This window comes from Peromyscus maniculatus, chromosome 9 (assembly GCF_049852395.1).
Source record: "Peromyscus maniculatus bairdii isolate BWxNUB_F1_BW_parent chromosome 9, HU_Pman_BW_mat_3.1, whole genome shotgun sequence".
Lineage (NCBI taxonomy): Eukaryota > Metazoa > Chordata > Mammalia > Rodentia > Cricetidae > Peromyscus > Peromyscus maniculatus.
The window spans coordinates 62,049,003-62,075,747 of record NC_134860.1 but is presented as its reverse complement, the minus strand read 5'-3'; the positions used below and the strand labels follow the sequence as shown (position 1 = coordinate 62,075,747).

The 26,745-nt window shown below is 45.4% G+C and overlaps 1 protein-coding gene across 2 annotated transcripts in view; it reads right to left on the bottom strand.

Annotated features, from left to right (window-relative positions):
- The window catches only part of Pinx1 (PIN2 (TERF1) interacting telomerase inhibitor 1), a 61,713-nt gene that overhangs the window by 18,506 nt on the left and 16,462 nt on the right, over positions 1 to 26,745 (bottom strand). For both annotated transcript variants that reach the window (XM_006995978.4, XM_042285006.2), the window contains exon 6: positions 25,958 to 26,034. In XM_006995978.4, coding sequence (XP_006996040.2) covers positions 25,958 to 26,034 — 77 coding nt within the window. The remainder of the gene's footprint in view (positions 1 to 25,957; positions 26,035 to 26,745) is intronic.

The following is a 26,745-nucleotide window of genomic DNA, read 5'->3' as shown; positions in this document are numbered from 1 at the left end:
CAGCCATGTGCTGTTCGGCAGGGATGGCTGTTGCTCCAGGAGACCCTGACTCGGGGTGGACTCCCCAGACACTCAGTCTGCCCAAGGAGCAGAAGCGTAAGCGGAAAACCCACCAGCCCTTTGGCTCCTAATAAAATAGGACTTAAATCTTTCAGAGGAAGCAAGTTATGAGCTTCCTCCAACCTAAAACTTGACAAGAAGTTGTAGGTTAAAGACCAAGTGTAAACAAAGTTTTTTCGTTGTTATAAATTGGTTCTAATGAAATTGTGGAAGATTACAATTTAAAGACTGGTATGAACCAAGAAGCACAAAGCCACACTCAGGAGGTCCTAAAATATTCTGTAGAAGGACATTAGCAAGTAAGTCTTTTATTGCAATTCCTTACTTTACAACCCAAACATATATAAGACACTTAGACTCCGCCTAACTGTGTCCAGGCGATAAATCAGCTAAATGACTTAATTACTGCGCGAATCACACAGAATTCCTAAGGCAGAGAGAAATGTTTATTTAAATCACTTAAAAGAAAGCCTTTCAGGTAGCTGCAAGCAATTTACTGACGCCTGCTTGTGTACAAACATTTGCTGTACTAATTACAATCTGGTCTTAGAATAGCAATCCCATTGGGACAGTTTAAACAATGCGCTGGGGTTGAAGCTGTTTTTTCCTCTAGAGCAAAGGTTCTTTAACCCCAAACTCAGGTTAAAAGAAAAGCCTGAATACAAAGGCTTTCCACAACAGTGACCAACAGTGTTGAAAGACCATCTGGAGTACCTGGTGTGAGCATGTGCTGCCCACCGTGGGCAGTGTGCTTGTGCAGTGTGTGCGCATGGGCACTGCTCACACTCTTCCCGTAATGAAGGAGTCCCACACCCTCTGAAGTGATGATTTTTTTTTTTTTTCTTCTTCTTCTTTAGTGTTTAGGTTTATTGCCATGAAAATCATACTGGCTCATTACGTCAGTACTGGCTTCCAGAAGTTCTGGGCTGTACCTACCATTATTACATGGACTCCCCATGACTAGCAAGATGAAGCAGTAAACACAGGACCTGTGTGATAAAGGTGGGAAACAGCACAGTTCCCTCAGGAGTATTCTCAGCTTGCCTCAGTGTTCAGCTGGTAGATCATCCTGGGAACAGACCCCTGGCACAGGCCAGTTTCTACTCCTGGGGACAGACGAAGTGGATAACCACTGCAGGGACACAAAGGCCAGGGTCATCTAGGTACCTGGCAAGTTCTGAAGAGGTTCCTTTGGAGCCAGCTGAGGACTTATCTCCACTGCAGCCACCTTCCTTCCCTGCCCAATTATGCCTCTGTCCTCCATCCCCATTACACTTTGGACTGCACCACCCGTGAGCAAGAGCCAGCTGCAACAAACTGTTGACCAGGGCTTGAAGCGAGATAGAGAACCCTCACCCCAACTCCCTACTGCTGCTGCCTCTCTGGTTCATGTCCCGATTCTGCCTCCTTGTAGCTCGGCACTCAGGAGCCAGTAAGTCCTCTCTACTGCCTGATCATTGTTAAGACTATGGTGGGAGTCAATTCCCTCTCAAGGCAACAATCATTTTGCATGTATTTGTGGGGATGAAGGAGGCAACACGTATGTACATTGGTGACAAAAGTAGGCAGGTTTTAACTCAACACTTACTTAATCATTCCCTAACTGCTGTTTTTTGAAAAAAGAATTTTAAAAACTCTATTATTATTTGTATGGGGGAGTGTATGTGTGTGCATGTAGAGGTCAAAAGAAGGGAATTAGTTTTCTCCTCCCACCTCATGGATCCCAGGAACCAAACTCAGGTCATCAGGCTTAGCAGCAAGTGCCTTTACACTTAGAGCCTATTTACACTTTCTATCTGACATTATCACCCCAGAATAAATCATACCAGTTATTAACTATCACCATCTCCCATTACTTTTTCAGTTATAGACTGCGAAGAGCCACACGAAAGAAATTAAAGATAAAATGGATACAGCAGGATATTAACTTATGCTACAGGGTTCCCCACTGGGTCTCTTCAAAAAGTGATGAAATTAAAGGACACTGAAGATGAACTCAATAAAACCCAGAATCCTTGAAGACAAAGAACCTTAACAGTCTTCACAAAAAATTCCAAAGAAAAGTGAAGAACATGAAATCCTCCTCACTACCCAGCTTTCTCTGGGGTCCCGTTCTGTAGCTGGAATCACAGGCAGACCATGTCCACCTATATTTACACGGATCCTGGAAATCCAAATTCAGTCTTTAGGCTCGCATGTGCAAGCGCTTTAACCACTGAGCAATCTCCTCTCCCAAGAGTCTGATCTTTATAGACACCGACACAGTGCTACAGTGTGCACGGTGTGCAGCAACAGCAAAAACAACGAGGATGAGCGTAAGCCTAGCTGGAAGGAGACTGGTGAAGGTGAGAGATGTACACGGAGACTTATTCTCTCCTCTGTAGCAGTGACCAGAGTCTGGACGGATGGCACAGGGGAAGAGAGTTCCCTGGAGCCCGAGTGAAAGTCGTCCCTGGCTGTTGGACCTGTCATAGTGTGCTGGGCCCACAACTCTCTGAGGAGTCCAGACCAGTAGATAGACAGAAAAAAAGAGGTCTCGGGAGCCACCACATACAAAGGTAGCTCCATCTGTGCGCTGACTCAGACAGGAACAGAGGGGCCGGTGGAGGGCTGCATTTCCCTTATGAGATCATGCACTGGCCACAGCAGCCTCTACTGAAGCCAGCCTTGGGGTTTTCCCTGAAACAGTCACAATTCCTCTCCCCAGCAAAACAGGAACTGATCCTAACAGGAATATTATGTAATTCCAGGGAACCAGGAGATTGGGAAAAGCAGGGTTGGGGAGAAACACCACAGGATGAAGGCAGAGGTGGGGTGGAAAAGCAGAGCCACTCAGAGCAGCCTTTGGAGTGGGGGCAGGCTCAGTATCCACCCAGCCCTGGGCAGCTCACTGGAGATTCTTTCCAGGGGTGACCAGGTGCCCTTCCGGTAGTCGGCAGGAGGGGAAGTGAGGGGGCATCATCACCACGACCCAGAGAAGGACTGCAAGGACCTGATACAGAGAAGAGAGAACTGACACAGGGGTAGGTGTCCTCTTCCCTCCAGATCTGTCGGAAGGAATTGTCAAAACTACAGCTCTAAGGTGAAAGGGACGTTTTGCTCTATGTATACGCTGAAATGACACCACTACCCAGCCACTTAGCACAGCTATTGCCTCACACAGCAGTGGTCTTTGTGTGTGGTGAAGGCATGGAAGATCTACTTGGCAAATTCCCACTGCAACAGTATAGTGAGGACAGGCACCAGGATGAACCTACTCATCTTCTAACTTTGCCCATGCTGCGAAGGCTGCAGTGAGCAAGCAAGGAGCCTGCTAGGGATGGACTCAGAGCATGAAGACCATAAGGAACACGGTCTCAGCTGGGTGACGGGCAAAACTTCAAGCACCTAGAGACAGATGCTTAACAGTTAGTCAGTGCTGACTCTGCTTTTGGACAGACAGGTACCTGTCATCACTACTACACATGCCTGGTTATACACCAAGCTTCTTCTCTGGCTACGTGCATCACAGGATTATTCCTCTTCCTCCTCCTCCTTCTGTCCCCCACTCCACCCCCCAGAAACTGGTACAGCTTGTGGCTTTTCTAGAGTGGTCATTTACTGCTTTAGTGACACCACAGTACTCAATATTAAAATACATAGAGAAGGCTTAACAAGTAATTGGAAACCCAACACTAAGCCTGACAACCTGAGTTCAACTCCTGAGATCCACACAGTAGGAAAGAACTAACTCCTCCTGCATGCTGTCCTCTCGCTTCCATGCTGTGGCACCCCCACACACGTGCACACACTCCTACACAAAGTAAACAAAATAATGTATGTAGGGCTGGAGAGTTGGCTTAGCAGTTAAGAGTACTTGCTGCTCTTCCAGAGCACCCAAAGTTCCCAGCAATCAGCTGGGTGGCTTACAACTGCCAGTAACTAACTCCTGCTCCAAGGGATCTGACGCCCTCTTCTGGACTCTGTGAATACCTGCATGCATGACATTCATGCACACAGACACACATGCATAAAACAAATAATTAGCATACATGCATGCGCGCGCGCGCGCGCGCACACACACACACACACAGAGAGAGAGAGAGAGAGAGAGAGAGAGAGAGAGAGAGAGAGAGAGAGAGAGAGAAAGAGAGAGAGAACAAAAACCCTAAAAGCCTAGGACAGAGCACTCTCTCCATTGGACAACTGCCTTTAGGTACAGGAAATGGCAAGGGCAGGCCCTTGAGTTTGGGTTAGTTAAAGACAGCCATTCCCTTTGCCCCTTACACCAATACTGCTGGTATTACACTTTCAAGTTTCAATACCAATGCCTCTCTCAAGGTTCTTCCCTCATTCAGCCCAAGCCTCCATCTGCAGGAACCAAAACAGAGTTGAATGAAATCTGGCTCAAGACAGTAAAAAGTCCTCAAGTGAGACAGAGGTGGCTCTCTTGGAAGACATAACACCATAGGAAAGAGCTCTGGAAGACATGGCCTTGTACACAGAGGACACTAGGAAAAGCCTCCCTACACTATCTTCAGTCAAGTGAAATACAACACTTCAAAGTCAACAGCAACTGTAATGAAATGACAGGCAAGCCAAGGAAGGCACCCCAAGTGCCTGGCAGCATGTCAGCTGGCTGAGATTTGGGTCTTGGCTGGAAGTCCCCTCTGAGAGAAGCCCCTACCTTTGTGCAATCAAAGCTACCAGCCTGCTGTCACTTCCATCTCCCCAGAACCCCCTAGCTTGTTCTTTCTCTAACTCAGGGCTACAACCTTGACTCAAGCTACCAATACCTCTCTGGAATCTTCTGCTTCTACAGCAGATTGACTTCCTTTAGCATTTTCTTTTTCCATTCCTGCAGACAAAAACACCTTCCTTAGATGCAAAATCAATCATGCCATTCTGATGCTTGAACGCCTTGTGGTGCTTTGAATAGATATGGCCCCCATAGACTCACGTGTTTGAATGCTTGGCCCACAGGGAGTGGCACTATTAGGAGGCGTGGCCTTGCTGGAGGAGTGTGTCACTGTAGGGGCGAGCTTTGAGGTCCCGTATACTCAAGCTACACCTAGTGTGACACAGTCTCCTTCTGCTGCCTGAGGATCAAGATGTAGAACTCTCAGCTACCTCTCCAGCACAATGTCTGTCTGCATGCCACCATGCTTCTCTCCATGACAATAATGGACTGAACCCTTGAAACTGTAAGCCAGCCTCTATTAAATGTTTTCTTTTATAAGAGCTGTCATCATCATAGTGTCTTTTCACAGCAATACAAATCCTAACTAAGACACCACTCCATAGCTCCTTAACTTCAGGCAAAGAAGGTGGTCTAAGCTCCTGAGCATACACGTCTTACAGTTTAATGAAGCACCACCTCCTCTAGACTCACCCTGTAACACCCACCCCTACCAACAAAACCAATTTATAACAAGATTCTCTTCCCTTTGACACCAAGCAGTCTCCCCTGGCCCCAAATCCTATAGTGGATTCTAGTCCTTCTCACACTATGCATGTGTATACCCAGCCTCCAGGCCAGCTGCATCTACCTGGTTCTGGTGGTGGTTGTAGATGACCAGGCAGGGATAACAGGTACTCCAGCCCTAGTCAACCACTTTGGAGGCTGAGATTGGTATCTCAACACATCTACAATTCAAATTCACTCCTGCTGTGCCAGCTAGCAAACTAGACTCAAGAATACAGGTGACTGGTGTCAGTCAAGTTATAGTTAGGATCCAGGCTTCAGGCTGATGCTGGAAACAACTCTTCTTTAAAAAGATGAGTGAGCCATTTCTGCTCAGGAGGCTTTAGCTCCACTCCTGTGGCTGTACCCAATGGGCTTAGGACCTGCTAGCCCCACACAACTCAAGTGTAGCTTCCAAAACGAGGGGAGGGTGGAAGTCATCTCTCATTGGTACTGACCAGGCAAAGGACCTGGAGCTCTGCTGCTGACATCTCTGCCTACAACCTGCTTAAGTTTTCTAGGCTAGCCAGAAATTTGGAGGCCCCATGGCTCTTATGGACACCCACCCTTTTCCTCAGTCTCTACTGTAGAACACTATGTAAACGCTGTCGTGAGGAGAAACTAGGTACTCTACTATGACAGAATAACACCTGTCCTTCACTGGGGACATCAAAGGTAATACAGATACTGGCTAGTATCTTTCTCCTGGAGGCTGAGCTTCGGGATTAAGGGCAACTAACTTGGAGACCTAGAAAATTAGACTTGGTAGAGGTATATCAGCCCTCTATGCCCTTTCCTGGTGCTCTGCACCTTAACTGGGTAGACCTGGCCACTACAGCCTCCATAATGATCTTCCAGCTCCCTGATGCACAATGCCTGCTTCTGCTGGAAAGCCCTCCCTGACCCCTTGTCCTTTCTAGATTGCTTGGAACAACCCTGCTGGAGGAAGGCAGGTCCCTGTGAGGAAGGTGCCCACCATCTGTGCACACACTCAAGCACTGTGGTATGGCAACAAGAGGATAGGGTACCATCTCACTCATTTGGAAGCACCATGACTTCCACCTTTTCTTGCTAGGTTTTTCACATTACTGTAGAAAGCTGACATGATGCATGGCACAGCCCAGCTTGGACCACCCAGACAGCTTCATTCCCAAAATTTGCCACATGTGCCCCCATCTTCATCTGCATCTGCTGGGTACTCACTGCATGCTGGCATTTTGCTAGGAGTAAGATAAAAGTGAGAATAATGAAAGCAAGGCCTTTGCCCTTCAGATGCCTCTTAGAAGTACAAGCTTTAAGCTGGGCAGCAGTGGTGCATGCTTTTAATCCCAGCACTTGGGAGACAGAGCCAGGCGGATCTCCGTGAGTTTGAGATCCAGGACAGGCTCCAAAACAACACAGAAGTACAAGCTTTAGGAGTTCCTCAAATGTGTATCTCAGAGCATCTGCCTGCACCGTTTTAACGAGCATATTATCTACACAATACTCTGTTAAGCTGGTCTACAAGACTTTCAAATAAATTATTATTATGTCAAGAGCCAAAAGCTGGGGCTCTAAGCTCAGTTTGCTCGAAAGTTTTGTCCAGATCATTACTGTTTCCTACCCCAAAACTTCAAATGAGCTGATGCAAGACAAAGGACACACATGTCCTTAGGAATAAAGGTGTTTATTTTCATTTGAATTATAAAAACCATCAACTTTAGCAGCTATACCAAAAATAGCTGACTTTTAAAGGGAAAAGGAAGAATAAGGCATAAGTTATTGAGCCTAGGGCATCAACCTCAAAGCGGTGCCACGGACACAGTTAACGCTGCTACAAATCATGGTAACATGAGTCATATATGGGCACTTTCCCTATATTCCTTATTACTTGGACAGATTTAGTTTCAGATAATCTTTAAACAAACACTATTGCAGTAAGTACCTGTAACAGATTCAAACAAGAAGCAAATAATTCACCTGGGGTGTGTAAAGCAATGCTGCTTGACATGGAGATGATAACTATAGTCAACGATTTAGGAATGGCTTTACATTTGAGCAAATAAATATAAGCTAAAAATGGACTTGATAGTTGTTTAGTAATTATTTTTATTAGCGAAATAGTTCTTTGCTGATTTTCTCTTTGAAAACAAAGTTGGGCTGGGGAGATGGCTCAGTCAGTAAAATGCTTACCTGTCAACAAGCAGGAGGAACTGGGTTTGGAACTCCAATGGTGGGAAATCATCAAGGAAGACATTACAGTGTCAGCCTCTGGCCGCTATCCACACACAGCCACACAATAAAGAAGTTACAGGGTGGCAAATGGAGGAATATTTTTAGGAGTGGGCTCCTAAAAACCATTAATGTTCAATTCTTGGTATCGCAACTCATTATTGTTTGCTTGTTATTTCTTTTTCTAATAATTTGAATTTTAATTGCAAATATACCAAAATATATAGATTCTGGGCTGGCAAGATGTTCTGTGGCTAAAGGAACTTACTGTTGAACATGAGGACCTGAGCATAATCCCTAGAACCCACACACTGGAAGGAGAGAATCAATTCCTGTAAGCTGTCCTCTGAGCTCCAAATTACACCATTGCACATGTGCTCTCCCCACAAACAAACAAACACACATAAATGAAATAAAATAAAAAATTAAAATATAGATCCTATAAATATCCATATAAATAGCTCCTTCAGCCTACAAAGAGCAGCCATGTAATTCACAAAGTTGGCGCTGTTCTGTGGTATGACTATAAATTAGTAGCAGAGAGCCTTCTAATACAAACCCCAGTGTGAGTGGAGAAACTCTGTAAAGACGTGCTTAGTTTCTAATGACAGCACGTAACAGAGACTGTTGTCTACATATTTACTGAGAAGCTTCCTGTCCAAGCCAACCTTCCACACCAGTGAAGAGAGACAGTGACAAAGGAGGGAAGTAAACATGTAACATGTTTCCAGAGAACTGGCCGGGGAAAACTGATACCTAGTGAATCAGGAAAATATAATTCATGGGCTTCGTGACTTTCTAAATGTAAAATTCTAAGATAATTTGCTACAAGAAGTCATTAGGTGAAATGCCAATACCAAAGCGAAAGTCTGTTGGATCTACAAGGCTTAAACAAAACAAAACAAAACAAAACAAAACAAAACAAAACAAAAAACCCTCTAGCCAAGCATGATGGTACACTCAGGAGGTGGAGGCAGGTGGCTCTCTGGAAGTTCCAGGTCAGCCAGGACTGCACAGGGAGACTTGGTTGTTGTTGTTTTAAATCTCCAGGGCTAAAGGTTATCAAACCTCCATCTCAGCCAAGTAAGCACACAGAAATTTCTCTAGCTTAGCTACAAAGGCTTGGCTCGGCTCCCACCCCAACACTCCCATATTCAAAGGAGTAAAAAGGGCCCTTCGGAAGCTATTGACCAAAATCTTCAGCAATTAATGTCACTGCATGGAAAAACTATGCTTTTACCTCAGAACTTCATGACTTATTTATTCTCGTTGCTTATAGAAAAACAAGGCAAATCTCGAGGCTTTCAAAGCACACTGTGTCACTGAAGTTGGTCAACGTTAAAATCAAAATGACCTCACTTTTAACATGAAAGTCTCTGAACCAACCACCACAAAAGGCTCTCACTATGAATATCACACGTCCCTCATGGTATCCAAGCTTCCACCCCATCCATATGAACAGAGAATCTTATAGCCAGGTAAAAGTAGAGCTTTCAGTGCTCAAAGGCGGTCACTCTTAAGAGTCACAGAGGAGAGCCACGGGTGGGGATGCTGGGAGCCGTGTGTTGGCAAAGCTGGCGTGTTGGAATACCAGCAGGTTCACCAGGAAAGTCGATGGAAGATGGGATGGAGCTGGAACTGATGGTTACAGAAACACACAGTGATTCACGGAAATGACTCCTCATTCACCTGGGTGAGAGGCTTCTGAGCAACTCTGGGCAAATCCTGAACAGTGGGCAGCCTGGGGAGAAGAGCTTCACCACGACAGCAAAGAACGGAAGGCCCAGGGCCCCTGTACCACGTGGAGCACAAAGGAACTTTAACCAGAGTGGAGATTAATGCACAAGTCTCTGACAGGGCATTCTAATGACCGATAACCTTATACTTCAGCCTTTATCTAATATTCACTTGGCATCGGTCTGTCTTCTGGAGGACAAACTCACAAAAACAATGATGACAATTCTTTATTACACTGACACCCCAGCTAACTAGGCATGCTTTTCAGTGTGCTGTTCTATTTGTTTAATTGTAAAATTTCCCAAACCACCTACAAGAACCCCTTTACCTAACTATTAAATGCAAAACTGCAGAAAACTCCAGTTTAAACTTCATAGTTCTAGTAAGTGTGATAACATGTCATATAATCTTGACTGGGACATGAACTGTGTGTTCATGGTACATATGCTGCCCACCTGTTAGTCTCGGGTAATAGTTTCTGTTACCAGATCAAACCTAGTATCACAGATCTTGTGTTTAAAGAACTCTTATTTTACTTAATAATGGCTCCCAAGTACATGCAGAGTGCTGCAAAAGTTACTCTAGGGCCTGGAACCTGCGACAGGCTATCTCCAGTACTTTTTGGTACACAGGTCACATAGGAAGGACGCAGAACACATCTCACAGGGCTCAGTGCTATTCATGGTTTCCGATATCCACTGGTGTCTCAGAATACAGTCTCTGCAGATATGGGGGACTACTGGACCATGCAAGGACGTGGGAAGTGCAACAAAACAAACCAGCTTACTCCAGACAGTCTCTAACCATCTGTTGCTCTGCCTACACTCCCTTTTCTTGATCAGTGGTTTCTTCCCTTTGACACCCAGGACATCTTTCCACAATTTAACCCTAAGAGGAGGGGGGAAAAAAAGCCAAAACAAAACCAAAAACCAACCAACCAAACAAACAAACAAACAAAAAAAACCCCAGTTCTACAGTCAGACAACTAAAGGAAGTTGGGAGAAGGGCTGTGTTCACTAACACATAAAAGGCTCTAAGAGGCTGCCATATAGCTTTGTTAATTGATTGCATGCTTACTCACATCTATCACCCATGGGACACATGGGGTGGGTGGGAGGAGACCTTGTTATAGCAATGCTGACAGGAAGAACTAACAAGAGGCACTGGCCACAGCCTCAGCTTCAGCTGACCTGGTCCCAACCTTCCTCTACCCCAAACACATGCTCATCTACGGCACGGTCCTCTTGCCTCTACCTCCTGAGTGCTGGGGATTATACCCAAGGACTTCAAGTACACTAGGCAAATACTCTAATAACTGAGCTACATCTCTAGATCCACAATGGAAATTATTAATGAAGAAAAAAAACAAAACCCTAAGTTCTTTTAACCAGCCCAGCGAGTAGCTAGGACCCCCGAGCTCAAGCAGGCAGCTGAGAAGCCACATCATCATGGATGTGTGAAACAGCGTGCTGGTAACAAATTGGACAAAGCTGATAGTCTTTCACTCATCTGTTACTTTTGCAACTCTTAAAAGGGGAAAACAAGTTTTATTTTTAAACCGAGGAAAAAGAATTATTTTGAATTTTTGTTTCTGCAATCATACATCAGTTTCTTAGAAGTCGACTAAAAATGCCAACCTGTCCACTTAGGGCAGAGACTGAATATTTGTCTACCTGCTCACCAGACCATTCTTCAACTACAAACTAGCAGCAGTGAATGTCACTACTCAGCAGCTCCATCTGGTGCCAGCTTTCCAGAAGACACTCTCAGTTTCTAAATTTGTGCACAAGGAAGAATGATCTGTAGGAACATAGCCATCACTCAAGAGGTCAAAGGCCACCCCTCTTCCTGGCAGGCCCTCCAGGAGAAAAGTATTTTACCTCTTACCTAGTAATTATGATCAATGATGTTCATGTATGTATTCTGCTTACATATCATTTCCTGCTATTTATAAGAAATGGCCCTTCCATCACATAAGTTTTTTAAAAATTGAGTTTGTACCTAAATATACTTGAAGGAATTAGAAATGATGGACCTTTCTACTTTCTTAAAAACTTATAAGCTGCAGCATATTTAAACTATTTTAATAAACATGGTAGTTGGAGAAGTTTCCTAATGTCATTAGAAAATACTATTCTGTTATATTTAGACAGAAGAAACTGTCACAAGAACGGCAGGGAGACTCACTAAGTTAAATGTTTTATTACAAGCCTACACTTTTATGCTAGTAGCCTGAAATCCACGTAATGATGACTAGTACAGCTGATGAAACCAAAGAGTGTGTGTGCAAGTGTGTCAGTGCTGGGGTTCTAGGATACAAGCAGAGGGTTTCCCAGAGGCCTGAGAGCTGTCAGGCAGGTAGAGTGTCCCTTCATTCCCTCCTTTTTCCAGCTTGGCTCTACAGTGCAGCTTATTCTGTGTCCACCACAAGAGATACCTGTGCAGTTCCCATAGCACCCACTTGGCTTTGATAGGGACTAGATCAGGAGGAAGCCTCTGGAGAAGGCGGACCAGGGAGGCCAGATCCAAGGGAGAGGCAGCTTGGCAGCTCTGTCATCCTGCCAGTCTCTCTCAACTGTGGTATATGAGACGAAAGTGTGACCCTGAATGTGACTAGGCACAGAGGTCTGGTATCTACAGGCACAGCACAGAGCCAAGAGTCACTCTTAGCAGGAGGCCAAGGAAGATACTCTTTTCAAAGACTATGGATGGGAACATGGACCACAGGAACATGATTGGGCACAGGGATTTTTCTGGTTTGAGTGACTTCTATGATGCTTGAATGAGGACCCCAGTAGCCAATGCTGGGCTAGTGTTTCTGGCTGACCAATAAGGCCTAGAGGGGTTGAACTCCTGCTGAAGGTCATATGACTAGAAGGGCAGAGGACTTCAGTGCAGTCTATGAAATGATAACACCCCTGCTCTTGCTACTGTGTGGTCTCATTTGTTGGTTATTTCTGGTCTGTAAGATTCACCCATCACACCCCCCCCACACACATACACCTAGCTTTGACTTGATTCAAATTCTTCTACCTCTGCTGTCACTTCCACAAAGTGAGATCTTAAGCAGGACTGTAACCCAATAGCCTGAAATACAGTATTTGGTGCTATTCTTAGGGTTTGGTGACTGTAGACTGCGCAACATAGAAACGAACCTGTGCAGCTGACGAGTGCCAATGTGATCAGAAGTCACCACAGGGCGCCACCCAATGCCAGGGAGACTATTTCATGGCTCTTTTACTGAGTGCAGGTTAGAAAATTGGGCTTTCTTGGTCATAGCTAACTAAAACAGAATGGAGTTAGCCTACATGATCTGGCTGGGAATAAGTAGGAATTCTTAATGCTATGCTAGGCTCGAAAGCAAAGAGTACCACTCTCCTCCTAGCCTTCCCACAGCCAAGGCAATGGATCCAGGTGCTTGGCTTAACAGGACTTATACTACTCAGTACAGAGACCAGAAACCTGGCCAAGCCTAAGTTTAATAAGGCATCTGCACCTTACAGAATCCTTGGACAGGTTTCTTCTGCTCTACATTTATTGTCTGTGCTTAGTAGGATTGAGATAAGACATAGTTATGAAAACACTGCTCCTAAAAAATAGATATACAAACCTCAGCAAGGACAGGAGCAGTGCACACTTATAACCTGGCACTCAGGAGGCGGAAGCAGGGAGAGTTCAAGTTTGAGGCAAGTCTAGGCTACACAGTGAGTTCAAAGCCAGCATGAGCTACACAGGGAGACCCTGTCTCCAAAACAAACAAACAAACAAACAGACAGACAGACAAATAAACAAAGCCAATCTATGCTGGGATGTAGCTCCCATGGGCAGGGAAAAGAAAACAAAAACAGAACAACACTAAACTAAAAACCAAATAACTAAAGAAAAAAACAACCCACCAAAACAGCAACAACAAAAAGTCAATGAGTTAGTTCTTCCTAGCATCATGGAGGAATCATGGCTCACCCAGGGCAGAGAGGCAGCAAGGAAGACAGCTATTTCACCGAGAGCTTGCTAAGCCCAGACAGCAACACACCTAGCCTCCATGAGAGGAAACTGGTTGTGACCGGGCAGTAGCTGACTAGCTAAAAGTAATGGTGACTCTTCACATCTAATTTAGGTCCTAGACTCCCCAAGTGAGAAGCAGAGCCCAGAGCAGGGGAGCGGTCTGGTCTTCACTCAGAAGCCAAAGTCCTGCTTCGTGGTGGACTAAACAAGTTTAGTCTCACTGGACCTTATGTCAGTCACTCTGAGGCCGAAGTGGCACAGGAGCCTTGAGCCTGAGTTCCTGACTTTATGCAATCTCTACTCAAAGGATGCTGCCTAGCAAAGGTCACCTGCACGGGTTTGCCTCTGAGAGGCCTATGGTGAGAAGGAGCTCCTGGTACCATTCTACCTGCTGGGAACTGCACTTCTGAAGGGCAGCCAGAAAAAGACGTCTGTCAGAAGACATGGTTCCTCAGCACTAACCATGACTGTGCTGGCCAAGGAGTAACAAAGAAAAGACTACATACATTAGGACCATCTAAACACAACAAACAGGCATAATTCTCTAGCGTGGAAGGTAAGTGAAGACGGACCTAGTACCACAGCACCCTATTGCTAAACAAGTGCTCCTGGGAGAGGACCCACAATTCCAAAGAGAGGAGCACACAGAAAGGTGAGGGACAGGCAGAGGAAGCACACCAACAACCTGTGAGATAGAAGGCCTTGCTTAGCACCAGAAGATACGGTTCTTTCTGTTGAAACTAGACCTGCCACCTAAGTTAGCTTTGAGTAGCTCTTAGTATATTGCATAACTGTGATGGTTAGTCTTCACTGTCAACCTGACTGGCGTAGAATCAACATGGAGATCTACTTCTCTGTATGTGCTTCCAGAAAGGTCTGACTGAGGAGGGAAGACTTGATGTGGGTAGCACCATCCAATGGGCAACAGTCCACACTGAGTAAAAAAGGGGAAGTAGAGCCAGCGCGATGGCCGGATGACTGGCGTTCAATCCCCAAGGCCCACAAGCCATCTTTTTATCTTCATCTCTTCCTGACTACGAATGCAATGTCATTAGCTACCCTACACTCTTGCTGCCACGAAGGATTGTAAGCCTGGAACTACAAGCCAAAGTCAACCCTTCTTTCCTTCCTTAAGTTACTTCTGCCAGCAACGGGAAAAGAAATCCACAGAGTAAGCTTAGCATTAAAGTTCAATCTATTGATCTATTTCACTATCCAACTACTCGAAAGTTACCTAGCTACTCAGTGAGCAACCACTAAAGACACCAGCCAGGACCTCCAATGGCCTCCAACAAATTGGTAGAGCAGTGAGCAGACTGAGCAGATGACAGAAGAGGCAGCAAGATGAGGCGGCACAGCACGAGCAACAAATTCGACAAGTGCATAGGTGGTGAGCAGAGGACCAGGATAGAAAATGTCACAGTGTAAGATCCCTGGGAGTGGGGGTTCTTATCTCTTCTATTCCCTGCCATAGCTATCTCTGGAGCCTAAAACTGAGCCACACCCAGAACTAGTTCATGAGGATCTGCCTAATACATGGGTGAGTCAGGACCTTGTGACCAATGTCTGTGTCTGAACAAATGCACACTCTTCCTTTCTCAGTGTCTGCAGAACCAGAGCTTGACCTGTAGAATGAGGGCTCACTTGCTGAGACAGACTACACAAGGCCAGGACCCCCAAAGTGAAGCAAAGGCTTGGGAAACAGGAGGTGGCTGAGGCCTGGTCTTTTGCGCTTGTTTCACATAGGGACTACTGACACTGGACAGCACTCGGACAAGAAGCACTTTGGGGTAACATGTGGTGGCAGATGCTTTGAAAAAGAGCAAGAGTTGGGGTTAGAAAAACCACTTAGGACCACAGTTCAGGAGCAATGAGGGTGAGGGATGACTTTATCAGTAGGAATAAAAAAGCTGAATGCCTGGGGCATTAAAAATATAAAAACCGCCGGGCGGTGGTGGCGCACGCCTTTAATCCCAGCACTCGGGAGGCAGAGCCAGGTGGGTCCCTGTGAGTTCGAGGCCAGCCTGGGCTACCAAGTGAGTTCCAGGAAAGGCGCAAAGCTACACAGAGAAACCCTGTCTCTAAGAGACCATCAACAGGATAGCGTCAGAAGGGCAAGCTGAAGAGCACACTCACACCTGTTACCAAACAGTAACAGAGCACGTCAGAGCTTTCACTCCTCCCTGACCTCCAAGGGTTTAGTCCCCACTACCATCTCTATGTGAAGAGACCTCTTCAGACCTCTACTGTAAAGATGCGCCTCAAGGTCATCAGGAAGTCGCCCTAGGTCTAAGACTGAACTGGAGCTCTTGCTGGAGTATAAATGTCAAAGCTTCCTCCCACTTCACATGGTACCAGACTGCTTCCACTCACCATCCCAAGGAGGGCAAGCGTGCAGCACGGGGACTTGCCTCTTTCTGTGGGTGAGGAAGACCAAGGAGAGGGGGGACGGCTTCTGATCTGTCAAGTGTCCCCAGTGTGGACTTAGAGGAAGCACACACTGCAGGGGTAGTTTGTTGGTGACAGGAGCCACACAAAAAGCCTCTAGTTTGAAGTATAATAGGGATGTATTTCTCGAGGCTCAGAGCATGTTCTTCAACATGTCCATACTTCTCTGAAGTAAGCGAGGAAGTGTATATTTTTAACATTCACAAAGGTGTGCAGGCAATTACTCCTGCCCAAATGGGTCCCCTAGGAAGAAGCAAAAATTAGCCTAAGGGAACCACGCACAGCAGAACAAGCTTGTACATTTGGACTTGAACCTGGTAGCCACCCACCTCTAGGCTCCCTATGGTGGTTTGAATAAGAGCAGCCTCCATAAGCTCTTATATTTGAATGCTTAGTCACGAGGGAGTAGCCCTATTTGAAAGAATCAGGAGGTGTGGCCTTGTTAGAGAAAGTGTGTCACTGGGGGTGGGCTTTGAGGTTTCAAAAGCCCACACCAAGCCCAAGGTCTCTCTCTCTGCCTAGGGATGAGGATGTCGCTCTCAACTACTCTAGCCCCATGCCTGCCTGCCACATTTTCTGCCATGATGATAATGGACTGAACCTCTGAAAGTAAGCAAGCCCTCAAGTAAATACTTTCTTTATAAGAGTTAACATGATGTCTCTTCACAGCAATAGAACAGTGACTAAGACACTTGCCTAAATATTATGAGATAAAACAGTTCTACATTTTGGAAATGATAAAAAAGAAAAAGCAACAGATCTTTCAACAATTTCTTTTTTTAACTTGAAAAGGCTTTCTTATAGTGCATCTGACTTCTTTTCCTGGAGCAATTTTGCTCAATGTCCCTAGGATTAGACCCTATTTAATTTACTGAATGGAGACCACCAGCCATTCATTTTTCTCTTCAAATTAAAAACACAGAGGTGACAGAAAGCATAATCTCTGGGGACAAAAGAGCCTAAACCATATGCTAACAGGAAGTAAGCGGTGGCTGGAGGGCAGGAAGAGGCCCACTGATGGTAGTGAGACCCTCTTAACTTTGGATACCAGAACTGTGCCACTGTCAGAGTGCTGTTCTAGAGAAACAGAGCCCTGCCACCTAAGGGTTCCCCAGTGAAAAGGCCAGTTACCCAGGATCCCCGGACAGCCAGGCAAGAAGAGCTGCCTGCCCCTGCAAATGGGCTCCTAAGGGAATTTCATTAACTGATTTATGATTTAGATCAAAGCAGATGGCAAAGGATGACTGGAGTATGTGGGAATCCTCCAATGTGAGAAAACAACCAAAGCTGAAAGAGCAGAGGCATTCAGAGAAAAGACAGAAACATGAATCTCAACTCCTAATGTCTTTGGTGACAAGGGAATGTACTGAATCTTCGAAACAAAAACAAAATGACATTTAGAAATAAGGAAGAATAATAAAAACGTTAAGGGCTAAATTCAAAATTTGTAACAGAAAGGTTAGAAAATAAATCCAAGGTCTTCTCCAAAGTATAGCAAGGACACAGGAAAATCGGAGACAAAAGAATAATCTAAAGCCTAGCCAATGATGCCATGTACCTAGAGAAGGGGGAGGAGTGTCCATTCAACTATGAGGAAATAGGGGGAGAGATGCCCATGCATCTACAGAGGAGGGGGGGTTCCCATGCATCTACAGAGGAGGAGGGGGGTTCCCATGCATCTATAGAGGAGGAGGGGGGAGTTCCCATGCATCTGCAGAGGAGGAGGGGGGAGTTCTCATGCAACTACAGAGAAGAGAGGAAGATGCCCATGCATCTACAGAGGGGGGGGGGGAGTTCCCACGCAACCACAAAGAAGAGGGTGGGGGAGCTGTCCATGTAACTACAGAGAAAAAGGATGGGGTAAATATAAAAGGATGAACGAAGGTGATTTCCAGAATTGCCAGGAGGCTAAGAAATGTCTAAGGAATATAAACACTCAACTCCCACTTAGGAGACTGTAGATTCCAAGGTTAAGAAGCTTCTAAAACCTCCTGTATGGGAGACCAAGAAAATAGGTCCTTGTAAAGTTCAGAAGCACCAACAGTACCACCACACAAGAGTAAAACCTTCAAAGCTCAGGGACCAATTTCCAGCCCCCACTCTCATCCTCACCTGCAGAGCAGTTCCTTTCAGTCCTGTACTCTTCTCAGGAAGCTGCTGGACAAAAGGCTTAGGGTGGGGCAGGCTAGGAGGTCGCTGGTTAGTTTTGTCAGCTTGACAATCTAGAATCACCTGGGAAGAGTGTCAGTGTCAGGCTGGCCTGAGGGCATGTCTGTGCGGGACTATCTTTACACACTAATTGAGATGCCCAGACTCAACCTTGGTAAATGGGTCCTGGACTGTACAAGTGTCAAGAGGGGGCTGAGCCTAGGCCATAGGCATTCATTTCTCTCTGTTCTTGACTGTGGGTGTGCGTGTGACTAGCTTCTTGATTTACACACGACTCCAGGCCTGTAACTTTGGAACTGTATGTTCAATAATCCCTTTCTCCCCCAAGTTGCTGTTTGCCAGGACATCTTGTCAGGCAACAGAAATGAACTCAGGACAATGAACAAGGTATGGGTAAGCTGGGTGTGAGCAGCCAGCAGGGAGTCCCAGTGAGGCAAGCAGTGGGGAGATCCTCTGAGTAATCACATCTAGCTGACAGATGTTCTGACAGAGCAACCCACAAAGAGTAACAACAAGGGGCTACAGCACCTACAAGTGCCGAGGGCAAGTCACAGTAGCAACAAAACTGCAGAAATATTCTAGAACAACATTTGACTTAGCAGGGAGTAGTTTACATAGTTGTAAAAGTGTAAGCACCCAATAACACCACCAGTAGTAACTTGAGATATAAAAAGGCCCAAAGCCTAATCTACCAAGAGAGATCCAGGTGAGAAGTGTCAATGGGTGGCCTTGCTCGCACTCAGGCTTCTGTGAGGACTCCTTCCAGCAGCACTCAACCTCTCCCTCTCCACCCAGCCCACAGTGACAGCACCACGCCATGCACTCCACTCCTTTATCCTTGTGGGCAAGGAGATGGTTGCAGAACCCAGGAAGAGCCCAGCATCGGCCTGTGGATCAGTATCTGACCTCAGAATAGCACCATGGTCCCGAGAAGCACACTGACAGTGAAGAACCACTGTGCTCAAGGCTCCGTGATCAGCTTTGTGCAGGCACCAGCAGATGAGGGAGAGAGATACTCAGGGGCCGTGGGATACAGCAAGGAAGCAGGCCCTGAGCAGGCAGCGATGGCTCTGGCTCCCTTCACCTGTCCTCCCCACTGTGACCAGAATCTCCTATCCTGGCTGCTTTGTTTTTTAAATAGGGATGGATTTTTCAGTCTTGATCACAGAACTGAGTGGGTGAGAGGAGTAACAGCAGCAAGGAGCAGCTATGCGCTTGTTGAGAGGCAAGGACAGGAAGGCTGGGAATGCAGGCCTCCCCAGTCCCCAGCATATCTTCTCATCCTCCTTCCCTGGAGGCTCCGGGAATTTCCTGCTATTTTCCAGGGTACTGAGAGATGCACTTCAGCAATGGAAGAAATTATTCCAATTGAGAATAAAATTGATAGGGTAAATTTGAAAAAACAATGGAAGAAATGTTGATATAAGATTTTATACTAACATACAAAGGTAAAAGGACTGAAGATGCAGTAGGGAGCAGGCCAGGAAGCTGGAGCAACAGAAGGTGTGAGAGGAATGCTGATTCTCATGGTGAGCTACGTCAAACAGCTTAACGTTTCCACACCGCTGGGTGGAATATTAAATAGTAATTTAATATTAATATTAATTGATAAAGAATAACAGTGGACATTCAAAGAGTCCATTCCATGTGCCGGCCACTGCTGCAGATGCTATACAGGTGACCTCCTTCACTCACACACCCAGGCAGGGGAGCCCCTTCTTGGCACTCATTTAAAGATGAGAAAATGTGAACTTGGAAAGGGTAAGTGACTGCCAACAACACTGGGCCAGGACTCAGCCTCAGGAAGTGGGAACCATACAGTCTGGAGAGTCTAACTTTGAAGGAAGCCAGGAAAAGATAATCTCACAAATTATTATGTAGAAAGTTGTCGGACTTCAACTATGAGTAAACCAGACAATCAAAACCAATCAGTCTAACAGGCATGAGTAAATAGTGAGCATTTATTTTCTCATCTCTAAAATCCTAGACTTTTCTATCAACAACACAAAAATGCTGCCTAAACAGCAAGAACAGCAGAAAAGAAAAAGTTGAGAAAAAACTGCAGTCACACAAACTGTAGTTAAAAAATGACTAAGTTTCCTTGATAGATGAATTTGTTGGAAAACCATTTATCAACAGCCTGTTTCTCTCTAGCAGAGTCCCTCAAGCCGAGAGCCATGTCATCCCCTTTGACTGATTAATTAGCCAATCAGGGGACATTTTTCATTGTGAGGCATGATGGTTTATTGCAGCTAATGTTTGGTCTCTAATGGCGACATATTAAAGCCAACTCGGCTATTTTAGCCCTGTGGAGTGACCAAAAGGAAAGGATAGGAGATAAATCAAAAGAGTGCCCTTCAGTTTCCCTTCAGTCCTTAACAAAACCCCCAAGGAGCAAATGGCCAGAAGTGAGCCTCTGCCAGTACAGAGAAAGACGAATAAAAGAAGGCACAAGCGCCTTCAAGCCAAGGTAGACCTTCCTGTGTCTGAGAAGCAGTAATTTATCCTTTGTGATTAACAGATACCACGGACACCTAAAAGTCAATAGCCTGCTCTTCCTCCTTTTACCAAAGGCTGGGCTCGATAGGAAAAGCAGCTCTGCAATGCTTCTTGCTCAGTGTAATGATCTCTCCTGCGCTCTGGATCCAGAGCTAGTGAGTACCCCCCATGGCCAATTCCACCCCACATCCTGCCGTACAACCCTGAGCCACAAGGTCTAAGGGTCTCCATCCTGAGGCCTTTGGCAGGCACTAACACACAAGGAAGCAGAGTTCAAATGCAAAGGAGAGTGGATTTTGTGTTCACAGCCAGAAGACAACATGCTTAGCACACTGACAGACAGGAAGCAGCAGGCTATACAGTTCCACACACAAGCATAGAAAACTACCAGCCTTCCTGGCTTCCCAGTAAAGCCGAAGATACTCCTAGCAGTCTATCAGAGCAGACACAAAAAGTGCTCCACCTGCTCAGGGAGTATTTATTGCCATCATCCCAGCATGGGAGATACAGTTTTATGCATCTTAGAATTTTCATGGTTTCCTTCATTCCCTTGACTCAAAGACTACTCAGTCATACTGGTGAGCTGGGATCCCTCTGGCACTGGAGTTGGAGGTCTTTTCTGTGCCAGAAGCATAGAAGCCCTCAAAGCCTGCCTCTGCTCCTGGTTCTCTGTACCCTTTCCTGCCATTAGCAAGGCCAGGGACTCCATGTGGGTCCTGGTTTCTCAGTGCAGCAGTTCAAGGGGAATGACTACTTACCTCAAGGCTCCAAGCAAATGTTCTCACTCATACAGCCTCCAAAGCGGTGCAGTATCCTCACAGCCAGCCTATTGGCTGCAAGTAAACCAAAGCCACCCAACGCTGGGAAAGGGGAGCTGGCCTCTACTGTCCTATGAGGTGAACATGTAAGAGCATGTGGAATGGAATGTATTGCCCAGGCCTTCGGTGGCAAATAGAACCTGCTACCGAAACATATAATTCAGCACTCTTATTAGAGGGAAGAAAACTGAGCTTACAGATAAACTAGGAATATCTGAGACAACCACCTTACCCTTGACACTCATTCTCTTGAACAACCATTTCAAGATTTTTTACATCCACCCTTTGGAGAAAGAAGGTAAGTTCACAAAACCCAGTTGTCCACTATGAGAAACAAGAAAAAGCAAGTAATGGTTTCTAGCAGCTCAGGAAAATGTGAACCACCTCGGATACCAGCAGCAAAGGTGATTCTAAGTGCTTGTCCTCCAGAATCAAGGCTGAGGGCTCACAGGCCTTTTGTTCACTCTTACCTGTACAACACTTCCTGCAGGGAACAGACCACAGCTGTATCCTTACTGCTAGCCAGTGGTCAATCTGGGTTGCTTCACTCCCTGAGCAGCTGTCCCCATGGGCTCCCCATCATCCCCACAAACTCCCTTTTGTGCTCATCTGCAAACCACACCCAATTCTGCTACTTGTTCCAGTGCACAGCACACACCCCAGAAACCCTTTGCACAAATATGTCTCTGACCTCTTCTCTACATTATGGCACCCAGGCCTGAAGGCAACAAGCCAGGCTGCAGGCAACCAACAAGCGAAAGGCACAACCCTTCCACAGAAGCACCTGCCCACATTCAGGCCGATGCCATGCTGCAGGTCTCAGCCTTGGTTAATTCGGGGTCAGGTTACCCTCTAATGTAATGATTCAACAAGACTTTACACGTCTCATTAATTTATCTTCAAAAGGTAAGAGTTTGGACCAAAACTTCCAACTTAGACTATTTGAATCTGGATTCTGTTATCAATGGTCAAATGGTGACAAGTATTATGGAAATCATTACTGAGGAGAAGAATCAATTGTAGAACTCAAGTGATTATATTGCATGTTTATGGTCATAGGCCAGATTTGTTCTAACTGAAAGGTTCTTAGCATTAGGAACGCCTGCCTCTCTAGTGCCCAGCTCTGCAGTGAGGACAGGGTGGGCATGACCAAAATGGGTATAAGATGCTACAGAAAGGGAGAGCCACATCCTTTAAATTACTTACCAAATTCAACCTAGCTCACTAGTACAGATTATTAGCATGGGGTGAGAATGAATGGACAAACAAGCCTCCAATCTAAAGACATTTTAAGTAAGAACTATTTTAACTTTTTGAAAAATTCTTATTTTTGTAGTTATTTTTCACATAAGAGATTTAAGGTACTGCACCCAACCAGGAAAAAAAAAGAAAAAAAAAAAAAAGGTCTAAAATGCCCCATGAATCCAATCAAGCAACAGTTTTCAGATCTTATGATCAGCAAGACACAGCAAAGTGGATGTGCAACATGAAATAAGTGAGCAGACTTCAAAGAAGTTGTGCAAAGAAAGTCATCATTAATTAGGTATTGTAAGTGTACACAAGAAATACACAGGGTTCTAATTCAGTCAGGTCATATGGTGAAGACACGGATAATTACTTGCCAAGAGCCTATGCCAGAGACCTGTTGTTTAAAGAAACAAAGTGAGACTGTTAGTAACACATTTCCAACCCTCGATATGGTTTCGGAGTATTTTCTCTAGTGATAAGGCTGAATCAGGAAATAAGCTGGATGGAGGAAGGAAACTGGGAAGGTGGGGGAGGGAAAAAACGAGAGGGGGAACAAACTAGGGAGTATCAGGAAGTTCAACCAGATAGGAACTAATGGAATTTGTTTTTCAGTGTCTCCACTTCAATCTGCAAACTGTGGGAGACACACGCACGCTCGCAAGCTCATGTATACAAACACACACACACACACACACACACACACACCTCCCACTGAGAACATACACGTAACTCCTAGCAGCAACAAGCTTCTCCTAAGGCCCAAGTAATTTCAATCCAGTGTATTGGGTCATTTCTTTGTTTCCATGGAGGATGCAGGTAGATCCCATTTAGGGAGCACTCTGCTTCAGCTTCACAGCTTTCCAAGTAACATAGCACCACGCTGGGGAAGGGAAGAACTTGAAAACCAGACAGGTGCAGCCATCCAGCCCAGCACAGGGTATTTTACTAACATATCTCTTGAGTAACTGGCAGTGAGTGTGTGATAGTCCTTCACTCTTTAAGCAAGTTCTTCTGAATAGCCAGATGCAGCCAGGAACTGTGCCCCTCCCAACAGCCTCTACAGCTGGAAGAAATGCTAAGGCACCAATAAAGTCAGCAGATAAATCAGAGCAGAGGCCTTGTGGTGACAGATGCTTTCTTCCACAGCAACGAGAAACAGGGACAGCTGGGAAACACTCTAGCCTAGACACCATGTCTGAAAGCCAAATTCTACAAACTGATCTTTTAAAACATAAAGTAGCACAAGCAAGTATTCCTTCAATAATCTCCTCTCAACAATCAGCTATGGACACCAGTAGATGATACCTGGCACAGAAGGCGGGTTGATGAATACCTCCTAAAGGAAAAGGTATTTCTAATACCAGTCCCAAAGTTATGCAAGGCATCATTTAAAAAATATTTAACAATTAAAGCCCAATTTTTAAAAGAGGAAGTACAATGAAATTTCTATTTACTGAACCCCCTACCAAGTGCCATCCTGGATGGAGCACATGCTGGGAACCCAGAACTGGATACAAAACAGTCTTCTTTCCCTTTTAAGTTGTTCACTGCCTACATGTACTTGACAGATGAAAAAGTCCACATGTACAATACAGTAGATTGATTTCTTCATTAGATACAATGAAATCATTAGGCACAATGTTTGGCAAAACATAAATTCAAGCCAATGTTGCTATGAGGGTCAAGGGAGGGAAACACAATAACCCAACTGAGAAGAGGAGCCAAAAGCAGTATTTTCAAACCAATCTGATCAAAGGCCTTTGCCCTTGGCTGTGCAGACTGTTGTAAGTAACATGGTAAGGTTTCTTAGCAACACTATTCAAGGAAGGTGCAGCTGTACCCAGAACTCAAAGGCAAACCAACATACATCCAAGACAGAAGGATTCTGCATAGGGAAACCTTTGTTGGTTGTCCGAAGCACAGTTAGACAGATGTTTTCTGCATGCATGTGGCTATACATATGGGTCTATCTCCTCAGTGTGGACATGAACTAATAACACCCAGATACTCCACAGACAGGCAGATTGCAGAATGTGCAGGACGGCAAGCTCCACGGGTGACTGTGTGGCTCCAGGAGGTTTGTGAAGCCTGGCCACCTGGGGAGAGTGGAGCTGCTCTCTTGGTCAACTGTGTGTTCAGAGCTGCCCTGGTGTTCTTAACCCAGCTGCCTTCTCACACTGCAGTCCTCACCTGGATCAGCTACAGAGAATAAGAAAAATTCTTTCTCATGTGAGTGGTGGTGTGTGTATGTGTGTGTGTGTGTCTGTCTGTTCATGCATGTGTACAGATGAACAGAAGCTTGAGGTTGACTTTGGGCATCTTCCTCTATTGCTCTTCACCTTATGTACCGAGGCATAGTCTCTCATTTAGTTTGCTATTTCAGGCACTCTGGCTATCCAGCACAGCCCAGAGATTCCCCATGCCATGTGTCACCTTCCCCACCCCCATGCTACCCTACAGATGGGCTACTACGCCCACCTGGCTTTTTATATGTGCTCCGGAGACCCTAACTCTGCTTTACCTATTGTATCATCTCCTCAAAAAAATTAATATTTTCTTCTACTACCGGAACACATCACCACCAAGGACCGGCCATCTTTCATATAATGCAGCATCCATGAGTCTTAGCAGGCCACAGGGAACCCTAGAAAACAGCTTCCTCAATGCTCACCCTGCTTAAAGAGTGAGGCAGAGAGGGGTTAGGAAACCCAGGAATCCAGCCCTAACCTGCAAAGGAAATTGTTTAACAAAGTCTCTCATCATAGACAATTCTCAAGTTTCTAAACATAATACTGAGTAACAAGTATCTACTACCACCAGTCTGGAAAAATACTAGAGACAAATTAAAGTTGTCTTTCTGTTCTATGGTGACCATGGACCTTGGCCAGGAACCAATAAAGGAACATAAGCATGACACATCACATTCACTGAGGAACTGTAGTTAACTATATAGCCCAGATTTTGTTAGATTAAACAGATTTTCATTATCTCCAGAAATATAGCTAAAATCTCTAGTGTGTTTCACATCAGAATGATATACATGGCTGTCTCTTACATTTGGAAATAGTACAAAAGTTTTGTGCAATATACAGCCCAATGGAATCATTAGGGTTATGAATTATAGGTTCATTTGTATCTTCCAGTTTTGAAACAAGCCATAATGTTCAATGGAGGGTGTACCCACTGCCCATCCGTTCCCAGGATCTAGTGGCTAAGGGTGGGAGTTGGGGTCACATAGTTGTCTGTGACATTCCATACCCTTGGGAAGAGACAGAAAGAGAACACACAAACAGCATCATTACAACCCACAGCTGGGTACCTGAGCAATCTTCTTCTTCTTCCTTTTCCCAAAAATGCAGTCCAGGTCAGTTTCACTCCGAGAGGAAAGATCCTTCCCTAGAAACAACACAGAGCTTTTCAGCAAGACCATTCATCTTGAAATGAGAAACACAGTAAAAACATGTCACTCAAGCTGGGCAGTGGTGGTGCATTGGGAGGCAGAGGCAGGTGGATCTCTGTGAGTTCGAGGCCAGCCTGGGCTACAGAGTGAGTTCCAGGAAAGGCGCAAAGCTACACAGAGAAACCCTGTCTTGAAAAACCAAAAAAAAAAAATTACTCCTGAAAGATAGAAGGCTGGTAGCAGAAGGTCAGCTGCTGACTCCGACCCCCTCACATTATAACTCTGAGCACACCACAGACCTCAATCAAAGCTTCAGGGACTGTCTTAGCACCAGAACTGCCCAGTCCCCTCCTGACTGCAAACCCAGCACACGGACTGCACAGAAAGCTCCACTCAGAAGTGACCCTCCTGCTGGCTGTGCCAGCAGGGTGGGACTTACGGGGGTCTCTGGGTTCACTATCTGCAAAACAATCCATTCCCTTCAAAGAGAAACAGTGATTTTACTGATGGCTACAAAATGCAGAACTGAAAATCCTGATAGGCACATAACTTCAAACCTTTTCAATACTCACACATTCACTAATTTCTGACACACAGGATCTCAATAATAACTAAGTGAAAATTTAAAAGGATAAAGCGAATCAAAGCTCAACGTTTCTTTTTAAAATGTTCTTAATTGTAACAGCTCTACCAGTTAAAAGGAAAGC